We start from the raw sequence: 25,521 nt of genomic DNA, 5'->3' as shown, positions 1-25,521 counted from the left end.
GGAGAAACCTCCAGACTCTGAGGCCGGAGAAGCTGACTGTTGGACCGGAGGGGTTTGGGGGCGGCGAGGGGAAGGGGCGGGGAGATGCTAAAAAGGGGTGGAACCTAGTGCGCTCTCTGCGCATGCGGCGTCTACGTGTCCCTTTTGGCGTCCCGTAGCCGCGCCGGCGCTAGGATGGCGGCGCTGACGGCTTCCTCGCTGCTTTGCCGAGGGCCGTGGAAGCCGGAGCGGAGCCACAGAGGCTGAGGCCCCAGAACCTCGCTCGAGGCCGTGCCTGCCGTCGGGCCCCGGCTTCTGGCCGCGCCTGCTCCGGCCTCGGGGGAAGCCTGGGTCGGCCGGATATGGTGCGAGGCGCCGTGCACTGCTGCTGCCGCTGAGCTCGCAGGCCAGCCCGGCTCGCAGGTCCAGCAGGAACATGTTCTCCGCGTTGAAGAAGCTGGTGGGGTCTGAGCAGGCCCCGGGCCGGGACAAGAACATTCCCGCCGGGCTGCAGTCCATGAACCAGGCACTGCAGAGGCGCTTCGCTAAGGGGGTTCAATACAACAGTGAGTGCGGGCCGCGCCGTCGGGCAGGCCGGGGCGGCTTGCGGGGCCCGGGGCGTCCACCCAGCCTACGAGGATCTGGGAGAACCAGAGTGTAGGGGTGGACAGGGTCCCTGGGTTCGGATTAGTGGTCGTTCCTTGAGGACCATCACCTGACAGGAGACCTCCAGAGAAGAGCTGTGCAGCGACACTAGGGGCAGCGTTGGAGGACCCTGATTGGCGCGGGTACCCTGCGGAGAGAGACCATTACATAACCCGAGGGTGCGCGCTCGGGTCTATGACTGGTGGATGGATGCATGCCGCCTGCCTCCTCTCCGCCCGCTGAGCCTGCTCTCACCTGAGGCTCCTGAAAGTCGGTCGGCTGTGAACCTTGAGCCGTGTTTTTTTGTTGGTTTTGGTTTTGTAAGGGATATGTTTTTTTTAAATCCCAAAAGGCTCTAACTCTGCATCCCTGACCCCACAAAAAGAAAGGTCCTCTCTGCCCTTCGTTATAAATTATGTATGTTGTGCAGCGAGAAGCACGCCGTTCTCTTGACCTCTTTAGAGTTTTTCCATTTGCAGGTTCTTTTGTAGGACAATCTAAAGATTCTTGGGCAGTTTCTTGGTCTGATATTGTTTACTTCTCAACTCTTTCTATACTGCTAGATTTTTTGAAGCGGGCACACACATACACACGCTGGTACATACACACAGTTTACTTTAAGCGGTGTCTTAACAGGGTTAGTAATATTTGGGTGATAATGTAACATTAAGAAACTTACTAGGGCCGGGCGGTGGTGGCGCACGCCTTTAATCCCAGCACCTGGGAGGCAGAGGCAGGCGGATTTCTGAGTTCGAGGCCAGCCTGGTCTACAGAGTGAGTTCCAGGACAGCCAGGGCTACACAGAGAAACCCTGTCTCGAAAAACAAAAAACAAAAAACAAAAAAAAAAAAAAAAAAGAAACTTACTAGGAGAATTTTGTGCATATTTAGAAACAGTGTATACGTGTTAACTTGAAAGTTTGTATTTCCCTTGAATCTGTAGAAGAGAATATTGAGTCAAATCGTTAGTGGTTTGTGTTCTTTGGAATCTACATTTGGATTCTTTATTTAGTTTTATATAGTATTATTTGCAACCTAGTTCTAGAAATTAGGCCTGAACTGGAAGCTTCTTTCTAAACTTGCTCATCCTAAAGAGGAGGGAGGGATCTAAAAGAACTGAAGTCATCCATGTTTTCCAAGATGCCTTACTTAGAGGAACAAACCTGCAATAATATAATAAATTCAGATTCAGGATTCTTGTAAGAGCTTCCAAATTTTAAGTTGTCTATTACAGAATGCTGTCTGGGTGGCTCAGGGAGGCAGACACGACACACTCTTTTTTACAATATGTCAGGGTAATAAATAACTGAGGCAGGACAGGTGGTACGTGCCTTTAATCCTATCACTTGGGAAGCAGGGACAGCTGGATCCTTTTTGGTATGCCTAGTGAGTTCCAGGACAGCATGGGCTACATAGTGAGACCCTGTTTCAAAAAAAGCAATGGAAAAAGAACAAACTCAAAGCCAGAATTCTAACAACCATAGATCACTGGGAGTTGTCTGAGTTTCAGAAGCAAAAAGAGCAAACTGTGCAACCAGAGTAGAGAGATGATACTCGGGAGCGGCACTGAGCTGATGACCACAGTCAGTTGTGTGGTGGACAGCTTGCTGAGCAGAGGATCTTGCAGAAGTAAACACTGAAAGGTGTTCTTTACATAAATGGAGCTTAAGCTGAAAAGACAGGAGTGGGATTTAAACAAAGGCAAACAAAGGAATGGGCTCATGTGTAGTAAGTCCTAGATAAGCAGCGTCGTTAGTCACTGTGGTGATGTTTATAGGCTGTTGAGTTGGGGTTTTTTAAAAAAAAAAAAAAAAAAAAACTGAAATAGTTGGAGTCAGCCCCTAGTCCAGAATGGAGCTGATCAGAGTTAAGACATTAAGATTGGGGAGGGGGAGGCATCTGAGACACGCTCTCACTATGTAGCTCTGGCTGTTCTGGAACCCACTTTGTAGACCAGGTTGGCCTTGAGCTCATATGCCTTTGCCTCCCAAGTGCTAAAATTGAAGGGGTGCGACACTGCAGCTGGCATACATTCAGAAATGTGTTGACTTTATATCACAGTAGGTGTGAATGTTGACATGTGAATGTTGACATGTACGGTACTGCTCTTCCAACTGTATACCAGGCAAAATGTGGGAAGGTTTTCCCAACTTACTGGCAACAATGGCTGGGAGGAAACTATAATAGTAACTAATAGTAAATAACATATTTCTTGAGAGGGCGGGCATGCATGCCTTGGTACACATGAGGCAGAGGACAGCTAGTTAGTTTTCTCCTCCTATATGGCTCTTGGGCATTAAACTAGGGTTGTTAGGCATGGTGGCAAGAACCTTTACCTGTTGAGCCATCTCGATGGTCAGTCTCTCATTTGTTGGCTTTTTCTCTCTTATTGGAGATTGAACCTAGGTTCTTGTTAAACAAGTGCACTACTGCTGAGCCACACCCCAGCTCTTAAAAATTATTAAATGAAATGGTAAGAATAATTCCACTTCTATTAGCAGACACAATGCAATCGAGAAATTTGCAAAACAAATCCCTCTAATTGGGCCATATGGCTTTTTGAGGAATGCATCTATAATATAACAGCAAAGGGAGGGAGTAAAAAGATGGAAAAGGATACTGAGTAAGTCTGAGCATAAGACGACTTCTGAACTGTATAGCCTGGTCCGCTGTAGCTGTAGTAATATCATTCAGCACACACATTTCAAGGTGAAGAAATGGGTTTGAGGTAAGGACAATACAGACCCATTCAGAAACAGGTTACCTGTACATGACTTCCTCTGTCCCTCTCAACCAAAGCACAGCTGTAAAAACCAAGAGTCCCAGCAAACCCCTGAGAGTGGACCACATTCTATGTCCAGTGAGTGATAATCATGAGACTCTGTGTTCTGTGACAGTGACAATGGCGAGACTCTGTGTTCTGTGTCACTGATAATGGGGAGACTCTGTATTCTGGTTTGGCTTTATTCTGAAATAGTGCCTACTATTCTGCTCAGCTGTTAAACTTGTATGCCCACCCAGTCTCTCATCAGTGTCCTGAGCTATTCAGCTATCTGTTTGAAGCTTAAAAGCAGTTCTGTATCAGTTCTCCACGGCTATGGGATGATTCATGTATAAAAAGTCAAAGTTTAGCACTCCGGCAGCAGAGGCAGGATAGGCTTTGGTTGGAGGTGAGGGAAATTTAATATCCAGAGGACAACAGTTTCCAAGTAGTTTATGATGCCATGAAAAAAATTACCTGAAAATTAGAAAGCACTCTCTGCAGGTAGTGGTGTCACACACCTTTGATCCCAGCACTCAGGAGGCAGAGGCAGACAGATCTCTGAGGCCAGCATTGTCTACCCAGTGAGTTACAGAACAGCCAGAGCTACACAGAGTAACCTTATCTAGAAAAACAATAAAAAGAGAAAATATTTTGCAACTCATGGGTCACAAGAGACCCAATACTTGTAAGTCCTTGAAGTAAGAATGTAAGTCCAAACTCTAAAATAGTGAATCCTGGGAAAGTAGAAGGGAGGAAATGCAAGAAAAGACAAGAGCAGGTTTTTAAAAAGAACCATTTAGGCATTCAACAAAATATATGAGGTGATCGTATGATGACTGATAGACAAATCTTGGAATATTGATTTAAAAGGCAAAACAACCTGGTATGGTAACACCTAAGAGTCAGAGGTCTACATAGCTAACTCCAGGCCAACCAAGGCTCATAGAGAGGCTGTCTTAAAAGAAAGGGGTGGGGTGTACAGAGATACTTCAGAGGTTAAGAGCACTGAATGTTTTTCCAGAGGACCCAGGCTCAGGCTACATAGCAGCTCACCTGTCTCTATAACTCCAGTTCTCTCAGGGATCTGATGTCCTCAGGATCCTGCATGCACTTGGGGCACATGAACTCACATAACCATAATACATACACACGTACACATAAAAACGAAAGAATTTCTATCTAGAGCTGTAGAGATGATTAGTGGTTAAGAAAGCTCGCTGCTTTTCAATGGGACCTGAAGGAGTTTATTGGAGCTTACAGTGGCAGCAGGCGGCATAGCTCTGAGAGCTTACCTTTTATCCACAAGCAGCAGCAGAGAAGCCAATCCCAGTGACACACCTCCTAATCTTCCTAAGCAGTCAACTGAGCCAGCTGTTTGACCACTTACTCAAGTATGTGCACTTATGGGGCCATTCTCATCCAAACTGCAGCAGCAAGACGGGGCCAGGCACATCCCAGGAGTTCAGCTGAGCTGTGAGGCCAAGGTGGCCATTAGCTTCTGATACAGTAGAAGGGTTTGGAAATGGGGAGAGGTTTAACTCTGCAGGCAGACCAGACAACCTGGGAGAAAGGAGCCCACAAGCTTCCCCTTGCCCCGGCCTCTTAAGTTTCCATAGCTTCTTTAGACCTGTTTCTAACCAGCTCCTGGCAGTCTCAAGGACGTTTTCAATGGCATTATCAGCCTCTGCTTGTCCCATAGTGCTGCACCAGGCGAACATCCATGCCTTCCCTGCCCATCTCAGCATCCTCAGTCATGCATGACTGTCATCCTACCCAACAGAGGGGACAGTCTGTCTCAGCTTAGCTCTTGTTCCTCCTGACTCTGTTGACACTGTGTCAGCTCCAAACTGCTGTTCATTACCTTTCTGAAGCACTAGTGGTGAGCCCCTCTAAAAGGTCCTAGGCCCAATGACAGTACTTCATCCTGTTTACCCCATTCCTGGAGCACTTGCCTGTCTCTGCCCAAAGCCAGGAGAACCTGCCGAGTTCCGACCTGGTGCACCATGGAGTGAGTGAGTGAAATAGGATACAGAACTGGACCACAAACATGAGGACTGTGAGAAATGCCAGCGTGAAGCCACATCCTAGATCCAGTCCTGGGCTCTTACAATGTCGGCTCAAGTCTGCAGCCAGGCCCAGATGAAGTACTCCGGTGCTGTCCCCTCTACCAACCCTGGCTTCTGTTCTTGGCCATTTATGGCCACTACTAGGTCTGCTAAGCCAGAACTGACCTGTTGGGGAGCTGCTAGTATCCTCACCCATTCCTCCCCTGCATGCCAGTCACCTGAGAAAATAGGGATTCACTTTGGGATGGAACAGATGTGACACTTTAAAGTTTTTAAAGGATGACTGATGAATCTCCCTTTCTCTTTGCTCATCCTTGCCCCAGTGAAGATTGTGATCCGGGGTGACAGGAACACGGGCAAGACAGCTCTGTGGCATCGGCTACAGGGCAAGAAGTTTGTGGAAGAATACATCCCCACACAGGAGATCCAGGTCACCAGCATCCATTGGAACTACAAAAGTGAGTTCAAGGCCTATAATAGTTCAACACCATTTTTTCCCCTGTACAGTACAGTAGTATTCTGCCCTTCTGGTTCCTAGAAGATACTCTGAATATGAAAAAATACTGCCTGTGTGGGAGGCCCCACTAATTAAGGTTGCATGGGAATCACCCCATCAAGGTTTTGAATCTGTGACATTTCTCCTCTGTGGTGCCTCGGGCCCAGGATACTCACAGTTACAAGTAAGGGAGCAAAAACATACCTTCAAAGACTAGAATTCCCTGGACACCTCAGGAGCAGATCCACCCATACACACCAACAACATACATGGCTGCTTTGCCTCATAGGAATGCATGCTGTGAACCATGGAAAGTGCTCACCCCTGGAGATCAGAGTGACTGTATCTTAACTCTTGTCTTCTCTTTTGTGTTCTGGGTTCTATATCATTCTTATAGCCCCAGGAGCCCTTAGGACATCCCAGAATGGAGAGTTGCTACTGAGGAGAGGTTGAAGAGCTAACAGGGACTTGGAAAATGGTTTCCGTTCTCATGTAATTTAGGTCTAATATCAGAGAAAGCCTTAGGAGACTGTGAGCCAGGTAGCTGTGATGTCAGGGCTCTAGCTAACCTGGGCCTGCTCAGGTGACCATCACAGCTCTGGCCTTTGAAACTGACCTGCATTCTTACTGAATACCGGCCAGTCAGGTAAAGAAGTAGTCTGGGGGTGGGGTGGGGGATGTAACTTGGACAGCTGTGTTGTTTTTCATCTGTCCAGGAAGTGAGCATCCACTAGGGTACCTGAAGTGGCCCAGGGATCCACAAGCTACTGAGTGTGAGTTGTTATATGATGGCTTTGTCTATGGGCTAATAGATGCATTGCTCATGCTAGGGCCTGGAGGAACAGACCTGTAAACCCTACAACATGTATTGCAGAGGTCCCAGGGAGCTAGTGATACCAGAATGCCCCGGCCCCATTTGGGAGCATAGAAGGGGCTTTGATACCAGGCACTAATTTGAGAGTTTTTCTTCTTTCAGCCACTGATGATGTAGTGAAAGTTGAAGTCTGGGATGTAGTTGACAAAGGTAAGGTACATTATCTCCTTAATGCATGATAGCCTCTAAGGCTCCTCCCTTTCCACACATCCCTTATTTCCATGTCCTTGTGCCCATCAGTTGCCTCAGGTCTGGTTATTCTCCCTTGGGTCCTATGTCCTACTTAGCTCTGTCACACAGAGTCACTTGTGGCTCGGAAACATGTCACAAGCACCAGCTTTATCAACTCAAGAATATAGGAGGTTTGGATTTGCTGCCAACTATTAATGTCTGGGTTACATCAGAGTCCCTATCTGATTCCTTCCCTACCTGGTCTAGGTTCTGGGTCACTTCCAAAATTCCACGTCTGGTAGGCAGAGTCAATGTTCAGCAGTGGACGTGTCACAGATAGTTTGCTCTTTCTGAGCATTTTGGAAGGGATGACCCTTACAGAGCTTTTCCCAAAGCCCTCTTACGTGTTTCCCCTGATGTTAGCCCTGTGCCCATAGTCACACTGGGCCCTAGAGTCTTAGTGGCCTGGCAGCCCTGCTCTGAGAGACACAGATGTCCTTTTACTAGGTGATGGCTTAATGCCATGTTGTTTGACAGTGATCTCTTTACTGAGAACTTGTTTTCAGAGGCAGAGGCCCTCAAGGCTCTTGTCTGACGTGGGTCCAGTTTACAGCTACGTGTCTGGCCCTCTGGCACTGGAAGCAGCCCTGATTATTGAGATAGACAGTGTAAGTGCAGTGCACAGCACAGGAGAAATGTGCAGAGCTGCACCATGAGTGTGGAAGGCTGTGGGAGGCACAGGCGAGTCAAGTGGAGTGAGAGCACCTTGGGGTAGCACCTGGGGGTCCAGGACATCAACACGCACTTCTAATTGGATGTAGAGATGCAAGCTGAAGTTGCATGTTGTTACTTCAACACATCTCTCCCATCCATGGGGTGGAGGTCAGCAACCTATGTATATCATTTCTTATAGAATGGGTCACCAAGTCAAAGTACCTAGGTAGACCCAGCCACACAGAGACCTATCCTTATGTAAGCCTGCAGAGGGCAACAGTAGAACTCCTCAGAGTGCCCTTAATGACAGGATCTGATCTCATTCTTCTTATGTTAGGTCTTAAGTTCCTCTTTGATCCCGGGGGTAAGAGCTCATAGTCCTCCCTGGTGCTGACACTGTATGTGTGCATGCAGGCCTCTGACCAAACAGGCACAGCATCACCTAGTTAGCCACTAGCATAATAAGCATGACCTCTGACTTCTCACAACCCCTGACTTCATAGGCCCCACCTCTGACATGACCACTAGCCTCATCTGCATGGTTGTGTGTGCTGCGTGTCCTCCAGGTTCATGGCTTTGCCGGAAATGTGTCTTTAGGGCTCTAGTCTTTGGCACAGGGTGTGCTTTCTCCTCCCTCCTCAGCCAGGTTCCTTTTGAGTATTGTTTTGGGCCAAGTGTTGAAGAACAGTTTAAGTCACTTTTTTCTCTGATTCCAGGAGTAATACAACCTAGTTGGACCCTATCCATTGAGTCTCTCTGATGATCTTGGTGTGTCTGTATACCTCTGAATGCTTGTGTGTGTCTTTGGAGCGTTGATAGATGACCTACCTGAAGTCCATCACTGTATACACTGAGGGCAATAGTCACATCCTCATGAAGCCATCAAGTGACTTAGGCCAACTGTTCTCCACAAGCCATGACCCCATCAAGTCAGGATGTGGAGCTACTGCTCCCCACAGAGGGACCACCCCTTTGGAACTGCAGTGCCTCCCTAACCTCTTGCCTCAGCTCTGGTCTCCACATCTGCAGTCTGCTACAATGGAATGCACTGTCCTATAGACAGAATTTTGAAGAGTGAGGTCAGAACTTGGGGCTGAATATCAGATGGCACAATAATGCAGAAGCCTCAGTCTCTCACTCAGGGCCCTTCAGAGTAGCATTTTACACCCTCAGCTGGCCCGGGAACCCATGTAGCAGAGGTGACACCTCCACTGCCCAGGAGCCATGGAGGACTTTGTTTCCTGCTATGCTAGGCTCACATGCCCACTGCCACCCCACTCTCAGATCTCTGCTTAGATCCTTGCTCAGATGCAGTCAGGCTGGATCCCAGCACAGAAGTCCTAACCCAGGGAGTGCCTGCATGGTCATAGCTACTGTTGCCTCCTTACCTTAGAGAGTTGGAAAAAAGGACCTTCTGCCTCTCCTTCCTCCCCAACCCCCATGATCCAGTGTCTGAATAGTATCTACATCAAACAAAAGACCTTTACATGTGAGAGAAGTTAAAGCAGCTAAGAGCTTAAGGGCATTGGTAAGTTCTCCAGAGGACTGGCCAGGTAGTTGAGCTCAGTAGACTCAAGCTTTGTGAAGGCAATACTCTCTAGTACTTGTTCAGAAGCTTTAGAAGGGAAAGTTGAAAGAAAGTAGCCTGGCAAGTTTTTTCTTTCCCTGGCCTCCCACCCCTTGTCCAACACTTCTCTTCTGCCCCAAGAGTAGTTCCCACAAACACTTTACAGCAGCTTATGGGAAGATGCTGGTGGACTAGAGGTTCACAACCCTGAATGTCCCACTTGCCATTCAGCCCATGAGGATCAGGCTGAATCATTCACTGCACTGAGTAGAGAAGCTGACTCCCCAGGCTGACCTGAGTGTGGCGGGTGCTCAGAGGACCTCAAGAGGAGAGCTGTGGAGGTTCTGTGTAAGCACATGAACCTGAGTTTGTTCTCAGGAGATACTTGTCTGCTGTGAAATTCCCTAATCACTTGGGAGGCAGAGGCAGGTGGATCTCTGAGTTCGAGGCCAGCCTGGTCTACAGAGTGAGTTCCAGGACAGCCAGGGCTATACAGAGAAACCCTGTCTCGAAACACACACACACACACACACACACACACACACACCCAAAAAAAAAGAAAGAAAGAAAGAAAATTCCCAAGGTTGTACGGAGCTCAGTTGGACATTTAGGTGAAAAGGAGGCGGGGCAGTGATGTCATCTTGTTCAGTGTCAGACTCCAGACAGGACCTGTGGCTGTCTGCCAGATAAAAACTTTAATAGGGTGAAAGAGATGGCTCAGTGGTTAAGAGCACTGACTGCTCTTCCAGAGGTCCCGAGTTCAATTCCCACCAACCACATGGTGGCTCACAACCATCTGTGTGTCTGAAGACAGCTACAATGTACTCATATACATAAAATAAATAAATAAATCTTTTTTAAAAAATACTTTAATAACTATGACACACTGGACTGACACATCTCCCAGTGTGCTAGTATCTTAGTGATACAGAAGAATTGTTTAAAGAACTCAGATTTGGTCTCTCTCAGCTTTGACTTTAGAAACCCTTTATCTCATGCTGTCTCTTATGCTGTCAGGAGGGAGCCCTTTCCTCAAGGCAGTTCTGTATCTCTCAATGAGTGACGTGTCTGGACCTACCTACCAGGAGGTTCTTTTAGATTCAGAGACTGAGTGGTGTGCAGTTCCTCATGGCATTAGGCATTAGGCAGATAGGAGGGTCTAAGGAAGGATTCTCTCCACTTTTATGCAAATCCTGGCCACAACAATTTCACTCCTAATTTTTTGTTTGTCTTTTAATAAGGAAAATGTAAAAAACGAGGTGATGGCTTGAAGACGGAGAATGACCCCCAGGAGGTGAGCCACATGTCAGGTGTGTCTGTGCCAGTGTCTCGAGCAAGGTGCCTGTGGTCACTCACTGGGCTTCCTGCCCATCCTGAGATCCTGGACAATCCCATTATGCCATAGGTGCAGTAGTCACTGACTGTCCTTAACTACTTTTGAGATTCTGTGCTGCCTGGGCTAAGTTTTAGGGCTACTGCCTACTTAGAGTACCTCCCCCAAGTGTGTGGTGCCTGCTGTGCTTCACTCCACAGACACCACAGTGAACTCTTGTGTGAATGGCCTGGTGAGAACCAGTTTACATGTCTGTCCCAGTGGCTTCATTCTGTAAAGTGCTGGCTTATTTTGGAGATGTGGCTGTAGCACCACAGGTGGACCAGGTGATCTCTGCTTGCTCCCTGGAAACTGTGGCACAGTGGACACGTCTGTGTGGTCCTTCCTCCCAGCTGTTTTAGAGAGCCCTTCCCTGTCTTCTCCCTCTTCAAGGCAGGGAAGTTTAAGTGATACATAGCCCCTTTCTGGCACTGTCCCATGTGCTAATTGTTTGGGAATTCATCTTGATGGGTTGGGTTTTGTTTTGTTTTACCATTTGCATAACTTTTATTTGCTTTATTTTTATGTAACTTTATTGACAGTTTCATACACAAATATGATATATTTACTCTTTACCTCTTCTGTCTCCCTCCTACCCTGTCATCTGTTCCCTCTTCCTACAAGTCCTGTCCTGCCTGTGCGTGTGTGCGTGCGTGTGCGTGCGTGTGTGTGTGTGTGTGCGTGTGTGCGCGTGTGCGCGCGTGTGTGCGTGTGTGCGCGTGTGCGCGCGTGTGCGCGCGTGTGCGTGTGTGTGCGTGCGTGCGTGCGTGTGTGCGCGTGTGCGTGTGTGCGCGTGTGCGCGTGTGCGCGTGTGCGCGTGTGTGCGTGTGTGCGTGTGTGCGTGTGTGTGTGTGTGTGTGTGTGTGTGTGTGTGCTCGCGTGTGTGTCTCGGGGGACAGAACCGGTGATTTTAAACTAGGACTTTCTGTCTGACCACATGTCTGGGATTATCCATTGGCATTTGTTATGCTCACTGTTGGGTGCAGGGGTAGGACCCCGGGAGACCTAGCCTTCCTAGCCCGAGACTGACTGCTGACAGATGCCAGCCAAGACACTAACCTTAGACTTCCCGCTCTGTGTTCTGCCATGTTCCCTGAGTCGAGTTTAGAGCTACGCAGTAAACGGTCATTTATTTCCAACACCTTGAGCAACCAAAAAGAAAAGATTTTTTTTTTTTTTTAACTAAGGATGAGAGTAGCATTTATGGACAGACAGAAACATAATATTAAATGCAGTTTGGCTAAAGAACAGCTGTGAGCCCACTCACCCCACCCATAGCCTGGGGTTTGAGCAGGTTTTCAGCACCTTGTGCCGTGTTTGATCTTCCACTAGAAATCTCAAAGGGCAGCTGGCAGCTCCAGCCCTTGCCTCTGGAGTCCTAAGGCAGGCCTCCCCTGTGGAATAGAGCTTGCTGCTCCAGCTCCTACCGTGCTTTCTTGTGGGTTTTTGTTTTGTTTTGTTTTGTTTTTTTGATTTTTTTTTTTTTTTTTGATTTTTTTTTTTTATTTTTTTATTTAGCTTTTTGGCTTTTTGGCTTTTGGGGGGTTTGTTTTTTGGTTTTTTGTTTTTGTTTTTTTTTTTGTTTTGTTTTTTTGTTTTGTTTGTTTGTTTTGTTTTTGTTTTTGTTTGTTTGGTGTTTTTTCCAAAATGAAATGACTTTTAGATTAGAAAAGTCCTACTCTGTGTTTTTCAGGTGTTTGACGATCCACAAGTATGGGATTGGCCAGGGACACAGTCTTAGCCTTTCTTCCTTCTGTTTCTAGGCAGAGTCTGAAATGGCCCTGGATGCTGAATTCCTGGACGTGTACAAGAACTGTAATGGAGTGGTCATGATGTTTGACATCACTAAGCAATGGTAAGAGAGTCTGGTAGCTGGCAGTACCTTCATGCCTTCATGTAGTACTGTGCTATTCCTCTTGGTGTGGAGCTTCCTGCTATGCCAGCTGTGAGCAGAACCCCCTGACCTAGGAGACTGAGGAGAGACTGAGGCACCAATACCACATGATAGGCAGAGTTTAGGCAGGAGCTGGCTCAGGCTTATAGCCAACAGTGGTAGGAATTGGGTGTCATCTTCTACAACCTTGCTGTCCTGAAAGCACTGTATAAAATTTGTCAGAATCAAGTGGCCTGTTGTATTGGAGGGGCTCCCCAAAACAGGCATACACACATACACACACACACTCAGTAACTCACCAAGAAGACACAGCTAAGATTTGTGACAATAAAGGACAAAGAATGCAGTGAGCAGCTGTAAGCCTCCTGAGACCTACCATACCCCACCAAGGGGAGCATCATGAGGAACATGCCCAGGAGGCTGTGTCACCACCGTGAGACTGGGAACCCTTTCTAACCCACAGCAGGAAAACCCACGGGCCCCAGGGGCTTGCTTACTCTGTATACACTGAAAAACAGTCTCTTAAGAACACTGTAGTAGCCAAACATGGTGGTACACACTTATAACCCCAGAACGTGGGAGACAGTGACAGGTGGGTCTCTGAGAGTTCAAAGCCAGTCTGGTCTACATAGAGAGTTCTAGGCCAGCCAGGGATACATAGTGAGACTCTGCCTTAAAGAACACCCACTCCATTACAAGAAGGAAAGAAGCCCTGGCAGCAGCCCATGTAAATGCAGCACTGGATTCCCCTTGCCTTTTCTCTGCTTTTACAGTTCCATCAGTGTTACATGTATAATCTGTGTTCAGGTTGGAAAGACAAGAGAAAAGCATTCTGTTGCATCATGTAAGACTATCACTACAGACAGCTGAGCAGGCCAGCTAAATTTTTGTGCATCATACATGTACAGTGGAACCATATCTTCTTAGGTTTCACATTTATGCTATTTAAGAATAGTCACCCAGTTGGTTACACCAGTCTCCAACATGTATACATGCTAAGCCTTGGAGTAAAGTCTGCACTGTGCATGTTACATTGACTCTGGTTTGAGGGTCCTGAACCCATAGATCCTTGGTAGCCACCATCTACATAACATACTTTCTGTAGCCTCTGCACAGTATTCACAGGCCCAGCTCCAACCTTCCCAATCTTCGGACCTATGTGCTTGCCTGACAGGCTGGCAACTGTCACATGCAAGAAACCTATGGGGACTGCAAGAGGCAGACTAGGTTCAGACTAGCTCCAGTTCAGCAGTACGCGTGTCATAGACACCCATGTACAGAGCAGCGTGCAGAGCTCTTTTGTACATGTACAGTGCCTGTTGGTCTATCATTTGGGACATGGCTTCCCCCATATGACATTATGTTTGGACACTAAAGACCTCTGTACTCCACTGAAGTGTGTTCCGATCTTTGCAGTCTAATTTCACAAGACCCTATAGCTATCAGGGAGTATCATAGAGGGGTAGGTAGTGCCCTTAAGAACAGTGAAGACTCAGAAGAGTCCTGGGCTACAGAGTGGGTAGGAGGCTGAGCCAGCTCAGGAAGGATGCACAGGTACATACTGGGAGCCATGAGGTGTCGCAAGCCCTTGTCACAAAGCACCATTTTTCAGACCACAAGGACCACAGCCATTTCTTAGTGTCTGAGATCCCTAGTCACCAACATGTTTGGTTCAGCCAGTCCTGGGAGTCAGCAGACACTGATCGTGAAGAATGGAAACAGCCAGGTTCACACAGCTGTCACTCGAGGCCAGCAAGCACACTTCAGGTGTCTTGTAGGACACAAGGTGCAGGAGATGCTTCAAGTAGATAGACAGGAGGAGAAGCTGCCGTAGCTAAACCACGTTCCACTCTTAATTACTCAGCCGGGAAGCCGGCTCACACTCATTTCACTGGGTGTGGGAGGTATTAGTGGGTTTTATAGAAACTAGGTCTCTGTGTAGCTTAGGCTAACCTGGAACCGACTCTACAGCCTGAACTGGCCACAAACTCATAATCCTCTTACCTTAGCTTTCTGAGTACTGTGATCATTGGTGTGTCCTGCCAGTTGTGGATTTTGGGAGAGGTGGGGGGGGGGGGGAGCAGGACACAAGTACTGGAAGTTGAACCCAGGACTTTGCATACAATAAGCCAGTGCTCTGCCACTGAACTAGATCCCCGTCCTGGCTGTGGCTTTACAAGCCATTGGAGACATTGCGGTGACTTGTAAAGTGGAACTACAGGAAACCCCCACATTATGTCAGCCTTGGAGAGACTGTAGATTTTGTAGATGACTACTTTGTAGTCTACACTACAGAATAAGGAATGTCCTAAAGACAAACACATGGCTAAGGACACTTCAGTGTTGGTAACCAGGAGATCAGAGAACTCAGGGACAGGTTACCTCAGGACATGCTCAGTTCAGAGTAATGCTACAAACAGGTGCAGCTCCAAGCAGTTTTTTGGGGGGAGTAGAGGGAGGGGGATGCTAGGGAATTGAGTGATGGAGACCAGAGGACAGGCTATGAGAGTCAGCTCTTTCACTCTACCATGTGGCCCCAAAGATCAAACTCAGATCATCAAGCCCAGCAGCAAGCACTTCTACCCACTAAACACTCCACCAACCCTTGAAGCCAATTCATAGGGACATAGACAGGTGTCAGACCAATTAAAAGCAAAAGAACTGGCACCTTGAATTGAGGTGCAGGGGAATTGTGCTCTCTGAGAGAGTCAGTGACCAGAGACGCAGGCTGAAGGTTGTAACATTTGTTCATCACCACCCTGCCTGAGGTGACAAGTGCTCTGGGGAGTTAGACCAAAAACATAGCACACACGGCTCTCTAAGGGTCACACAGCTAAGGCAAAACACTCCCTCCCTTTTCAAAGGACCTTCAATTATGTTCTCCGGGAGCTTCCCAAAGTGCCAACCCATGTGCCGGTGTGTGTGCTGGGTAACTACCGTGACATGGGCGAGCATCGAGTCATTCTGCCAGACGATGTGCGTGACTTCATTGAGCACCTGGACAGGTGGGTGCTACCACTTCTGCTCTCGTGTTGGGGGAAGCTCATAGACACTGTGGCAGCACAGGCAGGGTTATCCTGTGTTGGAGATAAGATGATAGCACCTGGTCAGAGAGGATGAGGAGTTCCAGTTCTCCACAAGATGGTAATGCTATAGAATAGAAGATGTGAAGACCATATATGCCAGGACTGTGGGGCCTGCCTGGCTCTTGCCTGGTTCTTCAGACCCCCAGAGGAGTATGCTGCAGAGCGTCCTTAGGAACTGGCTGCCAGAGGGAAGCTTGGTAGGCAGGATGCCTAAGAGTTGAGCTTCACTGCCCATCAAGTTCCTTTATCTTTTTTTGAAAACAGACCTCCAGGTTCCTCCTATTTCCGCTATGCTGAGTCTTCCATGAAGAACAGCTTTGGCCTGAAGTACCTGCATAAGTTCTTCAACATCCCATTTTTGCAGCTACAGGTAAGGCAAACAAATGGGTAGCCATCGCTTTTATGACTCTGCACAAGAACTGCCCTTCTTCCTAAGCCTGATAGCATCCTTGGGCACCTTCTCAGAAGCTGGCCTCCAAAGTGTATGTAGTGGACTGGAGATGACACACATAGTTCTCAGAGCAGCAGACTAGAGTCGAGTAATACATCCTGCTCTTTAAGGGCATTTAGAAGTCAGTACAGCCTATAGAGAGAACCCTTGACCCTATAGGGTACCCGACTTAAGCTCACACCCCCTTTCCCAGATAAACAAATAGAGGAGATGTCAGTCACGCTGTGTCTTTCCACAAGAGTCAGGTTCAGGATATATAGCTTCTTCGACTACATTCAAATGCTGGGCTGGCTGTGCTCTGTGAACCATGGCCCTCTGGCCATCTCATGAAGAAAAGAAAACCTGTACCCTTGCTGGAAACATCTAGCCTTCCTGATGCAATGGAGGCAAGTAGGGTGGCCTTCCAGGCGAAGAGCTGTACCTGCCCTGCTTTCAATTAGTGCTCCTCTTGGAACCTCCTCCTTCTTCTTTTTTTTTTTTTTTTTATTTTTTTTTTTTTTATTTTTTTCTTTTTTGGTTTTTTGAGACAGGGTTTCTCTGTGTAGCCCTGGCTGTCCTGGAACTCACTCTGTAGACCAGGCTGGCCTCAAACTCCTTGGAACCTTCTAAATGTATAGAAGTGGCAAAGACTGTATGTGGAGCACAAACGTGTAGTCCCAGCACTCAGAAGGCTGAGTCAGGAAGATCACTTCAGGCTTAAAGATACATAATGAGGTTCAGTAAGAGTGAGACCCATCTCAAAAACTTAAAAGTGTTGCTCATAGTGGTACACACCTATAATTCCAGCACTTGGGAAGTAGAAGCAAGAGGACCAGAGGTTTAAGGTCATCCTTTGCTATGTCACAGGTTCAAGATGAGCCTGGGCTCCCGTTCTCAAAAAACAGAAAATGTTGCAGAGGTAGTGAAAAAAATGACCGACCATATCCCCACTCAGTCCCCATTGCCTGCAGTTTGTTTCTACATTTGTCTAAGCCAAGGAACCAGTATCAGTCTATAAACTAAAGGCTCTGTCTAGTCCCATTTCTCCCCAGAGTCCTACCGGGCGTAAGCTCTGGTCGGTGTCTCTGGTCTTGAGGTGTGCTGTAGCTTCTCGTAGCTAGGAGAGCAACAGACCATGTGGAAGATGGAGCAAGATTTTGGAGCCTAAGCATAAGAACAGAGGACCAATCCCTGAGCCACATTCCTTTTGGGACAAACAGCTTGGTATGAGGTCTCTGGTGAACAAGAAAAGGCTAGACAGGCCTGGCTACCTTTCTGGGCCTGGGTCCCTATAGCCTCCCCTGTGTCTAGGAACCCTTGATACTTTATCCAAGACATCACACTCACTTTAAAAGGCAAAGCTCGCCTTTTCCTCATCTCTCCTTTTGAAGAATGTGAGGTTCTTGCAGGTAGGGCTATGATAAGGAGCCCCTACCAGAGGCTTTTCCGCTAAACACTCCTGTTGAGTCTTTTTCTGGGGAGACATAACACGCATGTCTACTCGGTTAGGGATCCCAACAGACCAAAGTATGGATACCACCAGCATCCAACTTGGTGAACCAATGAGTTTTATTGCGGTTTCTTACATGCATATAGATGAGGGGTTCCTTACAGGAACGGAAATGAATCAAAGACATCTGCATTAACAACCCCCCCCCCCAGCATGGCGACAGCTCAGAGAGCTGGGAACCTGGAGCTCACTGCACAGCCTTCCCATGGAACTGGTCTGGTCTGGATCTTTGCAACATTTCTCCTCTGAGAGTCAGCTTTTATTGCTTACTGGGGCAGGAGGGCCTAGTGAATGTGGCCACCTTTCAGGGACTTCCTAAAGCAATTTTCAGTTGTTTCCCTTCTTGTTTAAAGAGCCCTGCAGCATGGATGTTTCAACCTAGGAGGAAACTGTTAACCAGACTTCCCACGTGCTCCATTCTATGAAAGCTTCACCACTGACTTAGACCAAGGGAGACCAGGGAACACAAAGAGATGCCAAAACAGTCATTAGTGCTAAAAGCCTGAGCTGAGACCCAAACCAGTACAGCTTTTCTCCAGGGTTCCTTGCAGGGAATCTGATGGCCACTGTCTGCTGGCAGGGTGCTGGGTACCTAGAAGTACCATGGGTTGAAACATTCCATGTTGGAGGGGTTGGCTGCTCTTGTAGAGAATGGCAGTTCAATACACAGCACCCACATGGCAGCTCACAGCTGTCCGTTGTCAAGGGACCTGAAATGCCCTTCTGGCTCTGTGAGCACCAGACATAGCATGCAGACAAAACATTTATATGCATTAAATAATAATTTAAAAGAAAAAAACGATTACTTTTTGGATTTGGGAATATAGCTGTTAGATTACCTGCCTATATGCATGGCACCCTGGATCCAGTCCTTACGGTATAAACCGTGTGTGGCACATCTGTAATTGCAGCACTGAGGAGGTGGAGGCAAGGAGGAAGAGAAATTCAACATCATCCTTAGCCATACAGCAAGTTCAAGGCCAGACGCAGATACAAGAAACAGCCATGAGGCTGGAGAGATGATTCAGTGGTTAGTGCAGCCTGCTGCCCTTCCAGAGAACCGGAGTTCAGCTCACAGCATCCATGTTAGTTAGCTCACAGCTTGTGTAACTCTGGCTTCAGGAGAGCCAGTACACTCTTCTATACTCTGTCATTTAAACGTGTGGCTTTACTTAGACACATATATGGACATAAAAATACAAGTCTTATTTTAAAAAAAAAAGAAAACAACTGTGAGTTAGGTGCGGTGACACACACTTTTGATCCCAGTGCTCAGGAGGCAGAAGTGGATCTCTGAGTTGGAGGTCAGCTTTGTCTACAAAATGAGTTCCAGGACAGCCAGGACTACACAGAGAAACAAAACACTATAACTCCACAATTATTTAAATCACCAGTTATTGGTCAGTATTCAGGGTAAGGTCTAAATAGACTTTATACAATGCATGTGATATGGCTGTCTAAGCTTTTCCTGGTACAGCACGTGTTCAGTTTTAAAGTTAGGCCCTTTAATGTCAGTCTGTGGTAGCCTGCTTGTTAGTCCTGAGTGTTTACTGCATCATTCTTGTGTATTTCTTTTCATTTTTCAGAGTATAAGCAAACCCCAGGTCTCTTGGTCTGTAGTTAACTCCCACTTTTTCCATTTGGTTTGCTTGCTCTGTGCTGAAAGGACTCCCAGTGTGAGCCTGTGCCAAGGTCATAGGTTTCTTGTGAAGGCGGTGCCTATCTACCAGGTCCTCTTTCAGTTGGGAACACTTAACTGTTCTGTGCTCCTCACACAGCCTGAAAACGCTGTGTTCTAAGATGAAATTTAAATGCAAGAAGCCATGTTGACTGACAGCCATGGCAGCTGGATCAGAGACTTGATTTAATCAGCTTTGTTCATCAGCTACAAGTGTATGGTTACCCAGTCTGTACCTGGCAGAGTCTCTCACCTTATGTTGTCCCTGGAGCTCCCCAGACACCTTAAACACCTGTTTTCATGGTTTTGTGGCCTGATATGCTATTGTAGCCAACAAAAAGTGCTAGTGACCAAAGATGTGAAACAGAAGGTGGAACTCTGTGGTGTGGCTCCCCATGACCTATATCCTCCAAGCTATGCAAGCTGACCTTGCAGGCAGTCAGACCTCATGTCTCTCACAGGAGTAGGCTGTAAAATGGGGAAGAGTCATACTCAGCTGTGTCCACTTCCTCTACAGAGGGAGACACTGCTGAGGCAGCTGGAGACAAACCAACTAGACATCGATGCCACACTAGAGGAGCTATCAGTGCAGCAGGAAACCGAGGACCAGAACTACAGCATGTGCGTAAGCCAGCATCTATAGCTATGCAGGCCCTGACTCCCCTAAGCGGGGAGGATGGGTCCTATACCCTGTTGCCAGTGGGCCCTGGTGTCCACAGATAGGATCTAGGTGCCACACTTGGGGCTGTGCCTGTGAGGCAGTGGAGAAAGCACCATAGACAGTCAGCCTGAGTGTCCTTCAGCCAAGACCTTCCAGTACTCAGTGTAGAGCAGTGTGGGAAGCGTCTGACTACACGGTTCAGCAGCTGCCCTCAGCCTTTAGGACATGTGTCCATGCTATTGCCCAAAGCCCTTCCTGTTCATCTAGTGGGGGGTTCATTATTAATATGAGCTAATTAATAAAATGTTTAGTCAGATCAACATTTATCTAGAACAAGTAGATTAATACTTTGAATTGAGCTATGCTGACCTGGGGAGCAGCCTCAATTTCCCTACATCCCCCTCAGTTCTTGTAGAAAGTGAGGGTGCATGCTCCTGAAGGTGGGCTATGTCGGCTCTGCCACTCTACACACCCAAGTTCTTGGAGCCTGCAGAACGTATAACATGCTTAGACGTGTGTATGGTTCCTATGTGTGGATCAGCACATGCCTGCGATGAGAGCAACTCCTCATGTGGGATTGCTACCTCACTGACCAGAGCCAGCCACACTGCCTCATCACTGTTGTTTAGCTGATAGCTACTAGCCTACCCAGATCCCACAGGAATGGGTGGTCCTGCACCTCTGCTGTGCAACTCAGCTCCCCAGGCTGAGGACCTGCCAGTGTAGATGGAAAGCATGGCCTTGGGAGCTACAGTGCTAAAGAGACAAGATAGGCAAGGCATTAGTTTGGGTACCAATGACTGGGACAGCTGATTGGAAAGCAGGCCCTACTTTCTGCCTATGAGTATAAATGTAAAAGGCATACTGATGCCTGAAAGCCATGGAGAAAGAGGGCCCAGAAGAAACTGGGTCCTCACTCCCTGCCTTTTTGCCCCTCCTAGCTTTCTTGAAATGATGGAGGCTCGAAGTCGAGGCCATGCCTCCCCTTTGGCAGCCAATGGGCAGAGCCCATCCTCAGGCTCCCAGTCGCCAGTTGTGCCTCCAAGTGCTGTATCCACAGGGAGTTCCAGCCCCAGCACACCCCAGCCTGCCCCTCAGCTGTCTCTAGGTGTCTCCTCCACCTGTCCCTCAGCATCATCTCCTGTACCCCCTGTGGAGGCCACGCCCCCCTCTGTACACCCTTCAGCCCCAGCCCCAGCTCCAGCCCAGCGTCGAAGTATCATCTCTCGGCTGTTTGGGACCTCACCAGCTGCAGAAGTGACCCCTTCACCTCCAGGTGAGCCTGGGAGCAGCTCTCTTATGTGAATTTGGGGCCACCTTCTGGCATTTTGAGCTTCATATCCTCACTGGAATGTCCCTGTGCCCCTGAAAAGCCACATGGGCCAACCACTTCTTAGCCTGGTTCTAAGATAGCCTTTTCCTTGAGCCCGGGTGCATGCCTGGTCAAGTCCCAATCCTACAGGCACAGTTTTGGGGCTTGCCTAGCATGGGGGCAAGGACCACATAAGGAGGAAACAGCATTTCTCTGTAGAGCCAGCTCCAGCTCTAGAGGCTCCAGTGAGAGTCCAGAATGTTGAGGATTTTGTCCCTGAAGATGGCCTTGACCGAAGCTTCCTGGAAGACACAACCGTGCCTAAAGACAAGAAAGTTGGAGCCAAAGGCCCACAGCAAGATAGTGACAGGTAAGGGTAAGACTGATAAGAGCTGAACACAGGATCCACCTCAAGGACCAGCTTCCCATCCCCTTCATACCTGGATCTCCAAGACACCACTGAGGGCTGTGGACACAGCCTCTCTGGTGCTTGCTAGGTTAGCCATTACCTCTGAGGACAAAAGTTGAGCTGTGACTAGAAGAACTGAGGGAAGGGCTTGGTTATGTCAAAGCTCACTCAGTCTGATCACTGCCAACCACCCTGCGGAATACAAACAGCTCACCTGGGAGTGGAGCAGAGTTTATGGCCACAGCAAACTAGAGAGCATTAAGCTGAATCTTCCTAGAATAGCAGGAACCTTGGTAAATGGCCTACCGGGTACACGGCCACTCTTGAGGGCCCAATCTATGTGTAAGGTATAGTGAGGGCCACCTGGGTCTCCATATAAACTCAGAGAAGCAGGCCCTGGCCAGGTCTGACTTCCTGAAGCGAACCCTTCTCACAACCCCCCTCTCTGTCTTCTAAGAACACTTGAACATCTAATTACAGTTAACCTGAGATTACTCCTTCTAACAGATCAAATGTTGAATGACTGTTAGCATCTCTGACATCACCATGTTGTATGGGACCAAGGGTTTCCCTTCCAGAAACAAATAAATTAGAGGCTTCTCTCTGGACTTCTCCCACTGGTTCCCTCATTGGCCAGCATCTAGGCAGTGCTTCCCTCACTCTTAAGTCCACCTCTTCCCAGCAGAATACCCCTGTAACAGTCCAGGAGGTCTTGCCACTTGAGTATGGTACTACAGACAGGGCAGCTCTACAAGCAGTAGGGTGGGTAATCAGCAACACACAGCTCCCCTCAGAACTTCTGACTGCCTACCTCCCTCTTTGCAGCGACGATGGGGAGGCCCTAGGAGGGAACCCAATGGTGGCAGGTTTCCAGGATGATGTGGACATAGAAGACCAGCCACATGGCAAATTCCTGCTGCCCTCAGACCCCATTCCCAGTAAGAATATCAGTCTCTCAAGTGAGGAGGAAGATGAAGGACTGGCAGCCCACCCCAAAGTGGCTCCTCAGCAATGCTCAGAGCCCGAGACTAAATGGTATGGGCTGGGATTCCCAGAGTATGGCCAGCTGAGGTGGCAACCCAGAGTGGCCTCAGAGCTCCTGACATTTCTTCTTATGTGAAGGTCCTCCACCAAGGCCTCACATCCACAAAAGAAGGGAGTTCCCACGCGAGGCACACCACCATGGTCAGATGGCCTCACCACTGGCTTGGGGCCCGAACTCAGCAGCACCAAACCACCCACTGATGGCTCTCAAAGACCCCAGGAAGGGAAGGACAAACAGGTGTCATCAGAGAGTGATCCTGAGGGGCCCATTGCTGCCCAGATGTTGTCCTTCGTCATGGATGACCCTGACTTTGAAAGTGATGAGTCGGACACACAGAAGAGAGTGGTAAGGACAGGCTGCTGGCTAGGCAGCTCAGGCTTCATCCTTCCAGAGATAGAGGACAATCAAAGAAGGTCTGTTTCCCAAAGCAGGGTCTGAGGAGAGGCAGGAGAATGTTCCTGACTCCAGTGCCCCAGAGGCACAATCCTTTCTTACTATGTGGCTGAAGCCTGCTGGAAAAAGTGAACCAAGAGCCCATGGGAGGTGGCCCATTGTCCACATGAAGGCCCTGCTGGTCTTTCTGAATATGGGTCATGTTAACCCCTCCCATCTAGCCCCAGCCCCAGCCCCTGGAGTCCTAAGTGGACTTGCCAACCTTGCTTCCCAGATCCTATGTAGTGGTCAGGGGACAATAGGCCTACCAGCTGCTCTCTTTCCAGGGCAGGTTCCCAGTAAGAGAAGACCTCTCTGATGTAACTGATGAGGACACTGGCCCTGCTCAGCCACCCCCACCCTCTAAGCTCCCAGCCTCTGCTTTCAGACTGAAGAATGACTCAGATCTCTTTGGGCTGGGCCTGGAGGAGCTTGGACCCAAGGAAAGCAGCGATGAAGGTAGGAGGGCCTGGGTTGTCCCTCTGTGGAACCTGCTGTAACCTGGAGGTCCTTGTCTGGTACTCGTGTGTTTAGAATGTAGACTGCCTATGAGATTGGTGAAACTGTCATGCCAGCTGGCAAAGTGTGGTCCAGAATAGTTATCCAAGACTGTCACTCCATCCATGGTTCCCTGTAGGTCTTCACCTCTGCAAAATGTTCTACCAACGTTCCATGCTTTCAGGTGTCCCAAGCCTTTGGGACAGAACTCTTTAGGGAGGGAAAAAAAAAATACAGCCTGATAAAAGGTTACTGCAGGGAGAATACCTGGGAATCTCGGGCTCAGGCTTCCTGGAGAAGTGCTGGAGCTGCAGACCAGGGACTTGAGCCATCTCAGCCCCAGCAAACGGCTTAGCTTAGGACTGTACTGTCAGGTTCTCGGCCCTGAAAGGAGGGGAAGAAATTACTCGCCAGCACAAAAATACAAAGATTGCCTGCAGAACCAGACCCTGTTGGGGATGGGGTCTCTACAGCAGTGCCTCTGCTTGACTCTAACAGGTAGCAGGTAGGAACTCAGCTTTCTTTCTTGTGCAGATAAAGACAGCAAACTTCCCTCTAAGGAGAAGAAGAAAAAGAAGAAGAAAGGCAAAGAGGTACAAGCCCTGCCACTGCTGCCCTCCCAGCTAGCCGGAGCCATCCAGGCTCCTGGAAGGTGGGGTTTAGCCTTGTGGGTTGCAAACTGACTCTAGTTCTGCTCCTCATGACCTTCAGGAGGAAGAAAAGGCTACAAAAAAGAAAAGCAAACATAAGAAGATCAAGGACAAGGAGGAGGGCAAGGAGGATCGGAAGAAGAAAAGGAAGCCCACTCGGAGCAAAGAGCAGAAGGCTGCAGATGAGCTGGAAGCCTTCCTGGGGGGTGGGGCCCCTGGCAGCCGCCATCCTGGAAGCGGGGACTATGAGGAGCTCTAGACATGCCAGGGGCAATTGATTGGGAAGAGGTGGGCTGCCAGTGGCTGGGGAGGCTGCTGTCTATGCACTCGCATTCCCAGGACCACCCTGCCACCCATGTCCCCCAGCCATTATGTCTGCCCCCATGTGGTCTGGCCCACTCTACATTGATTTTTGTGCTGGAGACCTTGGTGGTGGTCAGGCCCTTGGGTCAGGCGCTGCAGGTGCTGGGCCTCAACCCAGCGGAAGCCTGCTCTGCAGGGAGGGAGGGGACAGAATAAAGTTGCAGCTGGCTTGGTGGACCACCTGACTCTCCCAGAAAGAGCTGCAACCAGTCCCCAGTGTTTCTCAGGGATGTGCCTGGGGCCGAGAAGGGACCCACCAGGGTCTGTTTACAGAGGCAGGGTGTGGGGCTGCTTGGCTTCTCTAATGTCCATCACCCAGCCCCACTCCTGCTTGCCTTTCCGAGCTCTCCCAGAGCCACAGCATGGGCTCTGGACCTCCTTCCCCATGGATTCAGAGTAGAACAGGGTCCTGCCCTGAGCACAGATGTGTTACTCGAGGGCGTGGCAGCATCTGCCACTGCAAAGTGGCACAGGCCCCACACTGGGTAAGACTGGCGAGAAAACACAGTGTACCACCTCTCCTGTGGGAGAGGCACTTAACAGGCTGCCACTCTGTGCCAGCTGCACCTCTGCCCATTGAGCACCTGCGCAGGTGAGCCTAGAGGGCACCTTCTTAGACACTCCACCCATACCATAAAGCTCTCTGATTTTACTATGTTGTGTGACTGTTTTCTGGTTCCATACACTGCTTGAGATGAGATCAAACAGTGGGCCAAGTGCCATTAAGCCAAAGAACCATTTCTGAGAAGTGCCTGTTCCAAAAGTAGAGGAACATTTTACAGTGCTGGCCCAAAAGATGGTCTTAGCACCTAGCCATACCATGTCATCCAGAGGACCAAAGTGGCCATGGTTCAGGATTTACCCCCACGGGCTGATGCAAGGTTACTGCAGGGAGAATACCTGGGA

At 48.8% G+C, this 25,521-nt stretch overlaps 1 protein-coding gene across 3 annotated transcripts; it reads left to right on the top strand.

Moving 5' to 3' along the window:
• Positions 1-121: 121 nt before the first annotated feature.
• On the top strand, positions 122-25,267 carry Rabl6 (RAB, member RAS oncogene family like 6). Of its 3 annotated transcripts, XM_034505673.2 has the most exons (16): positions 135-545; positions 5,777-5,911; positions 6,666-6,722; positions 6,926-6,973; positions 10,517-10,569; positions 12,411-12,502; positions 15,406-15,546; positions 15,892-15,997; positions 19,763-19,866; positions 20,848-21,182; positions 21,438-21,588; positions 22,453-22,662; positions 22,750-23,017; positions 23,392-23,563; positions 24,137-24,195; positions 24,314-25,267. In XM_034505673.2, exons 1-16 carry the CDS (start codon positions 416-418, stop codon positions 24,509-24,511), a joined length of 2,259 nt encoding a protein of 752 aa, XP_034361564.1. In that variant the 5' UTR covers positions 135-415; the 3' UTR covers positions 24,512-25,267. The 3 variants fall into 3 exon arrangements, with proteins under 3 accessions (XP_034361565.1, XP_034361564.1, XP_034361566.1); XM_034505674.2 differs by lacking the exon at positions 6,666-6,722 and having other exon boundaries at positions 122-545; XM_034505675.2 differs by lacking the exons at positions 135-545; positions 5,777-5,911; positions 6,666-6,722 and having other exon boundaries at positions 10,517-10,585.
• The last annotated feature ends 254 nt before the right edge of the window (positions 25,268-25,521 follow it).

This window comes from Arvicanthis niloticus, chromosome 6 (genome assembly GCF_011762505.2).
Source record: "Arvicanthis niloticus isolate mArvNil1 chromosome 6, mArvNil1.pat.X, whole genome shotgun sequence".
Lineage (NCBI taxonomy): Eukaryota > Metazoa > Chordata > Mammalia > Rodentia > Muridae > Arvicanthis > Arvicanthis niloticus.
This window is presented reverse-complemented; position numbering and strand designations above follow the sequence as displayed.

Bases quoted from the DNA above. Each gene is read 5' to 3' on its own strand.
- Rabl6 (XM_034505673.2), top strand. From the start codon at position 416: ATGTTCTCCGCGTTGAAGAAGCTGGTGGGGTCTGAGCAGGCCCCGGGC. The intron at 6,974-10,516 runs GTAAGGTACATT...TCTTTTAATAAG, and splicing joins CTGGGATGTAGTTGACAAAG to GAAAATGTAAAAAACGAGGT. The intron at 24,196-24,313 runs GTACAAGCCCTG...CATGACCTTCAG, and splicing joins AGAAGAAGAAAGGCAAAGAG to GAGGAAGAAAAGGCTACAAA.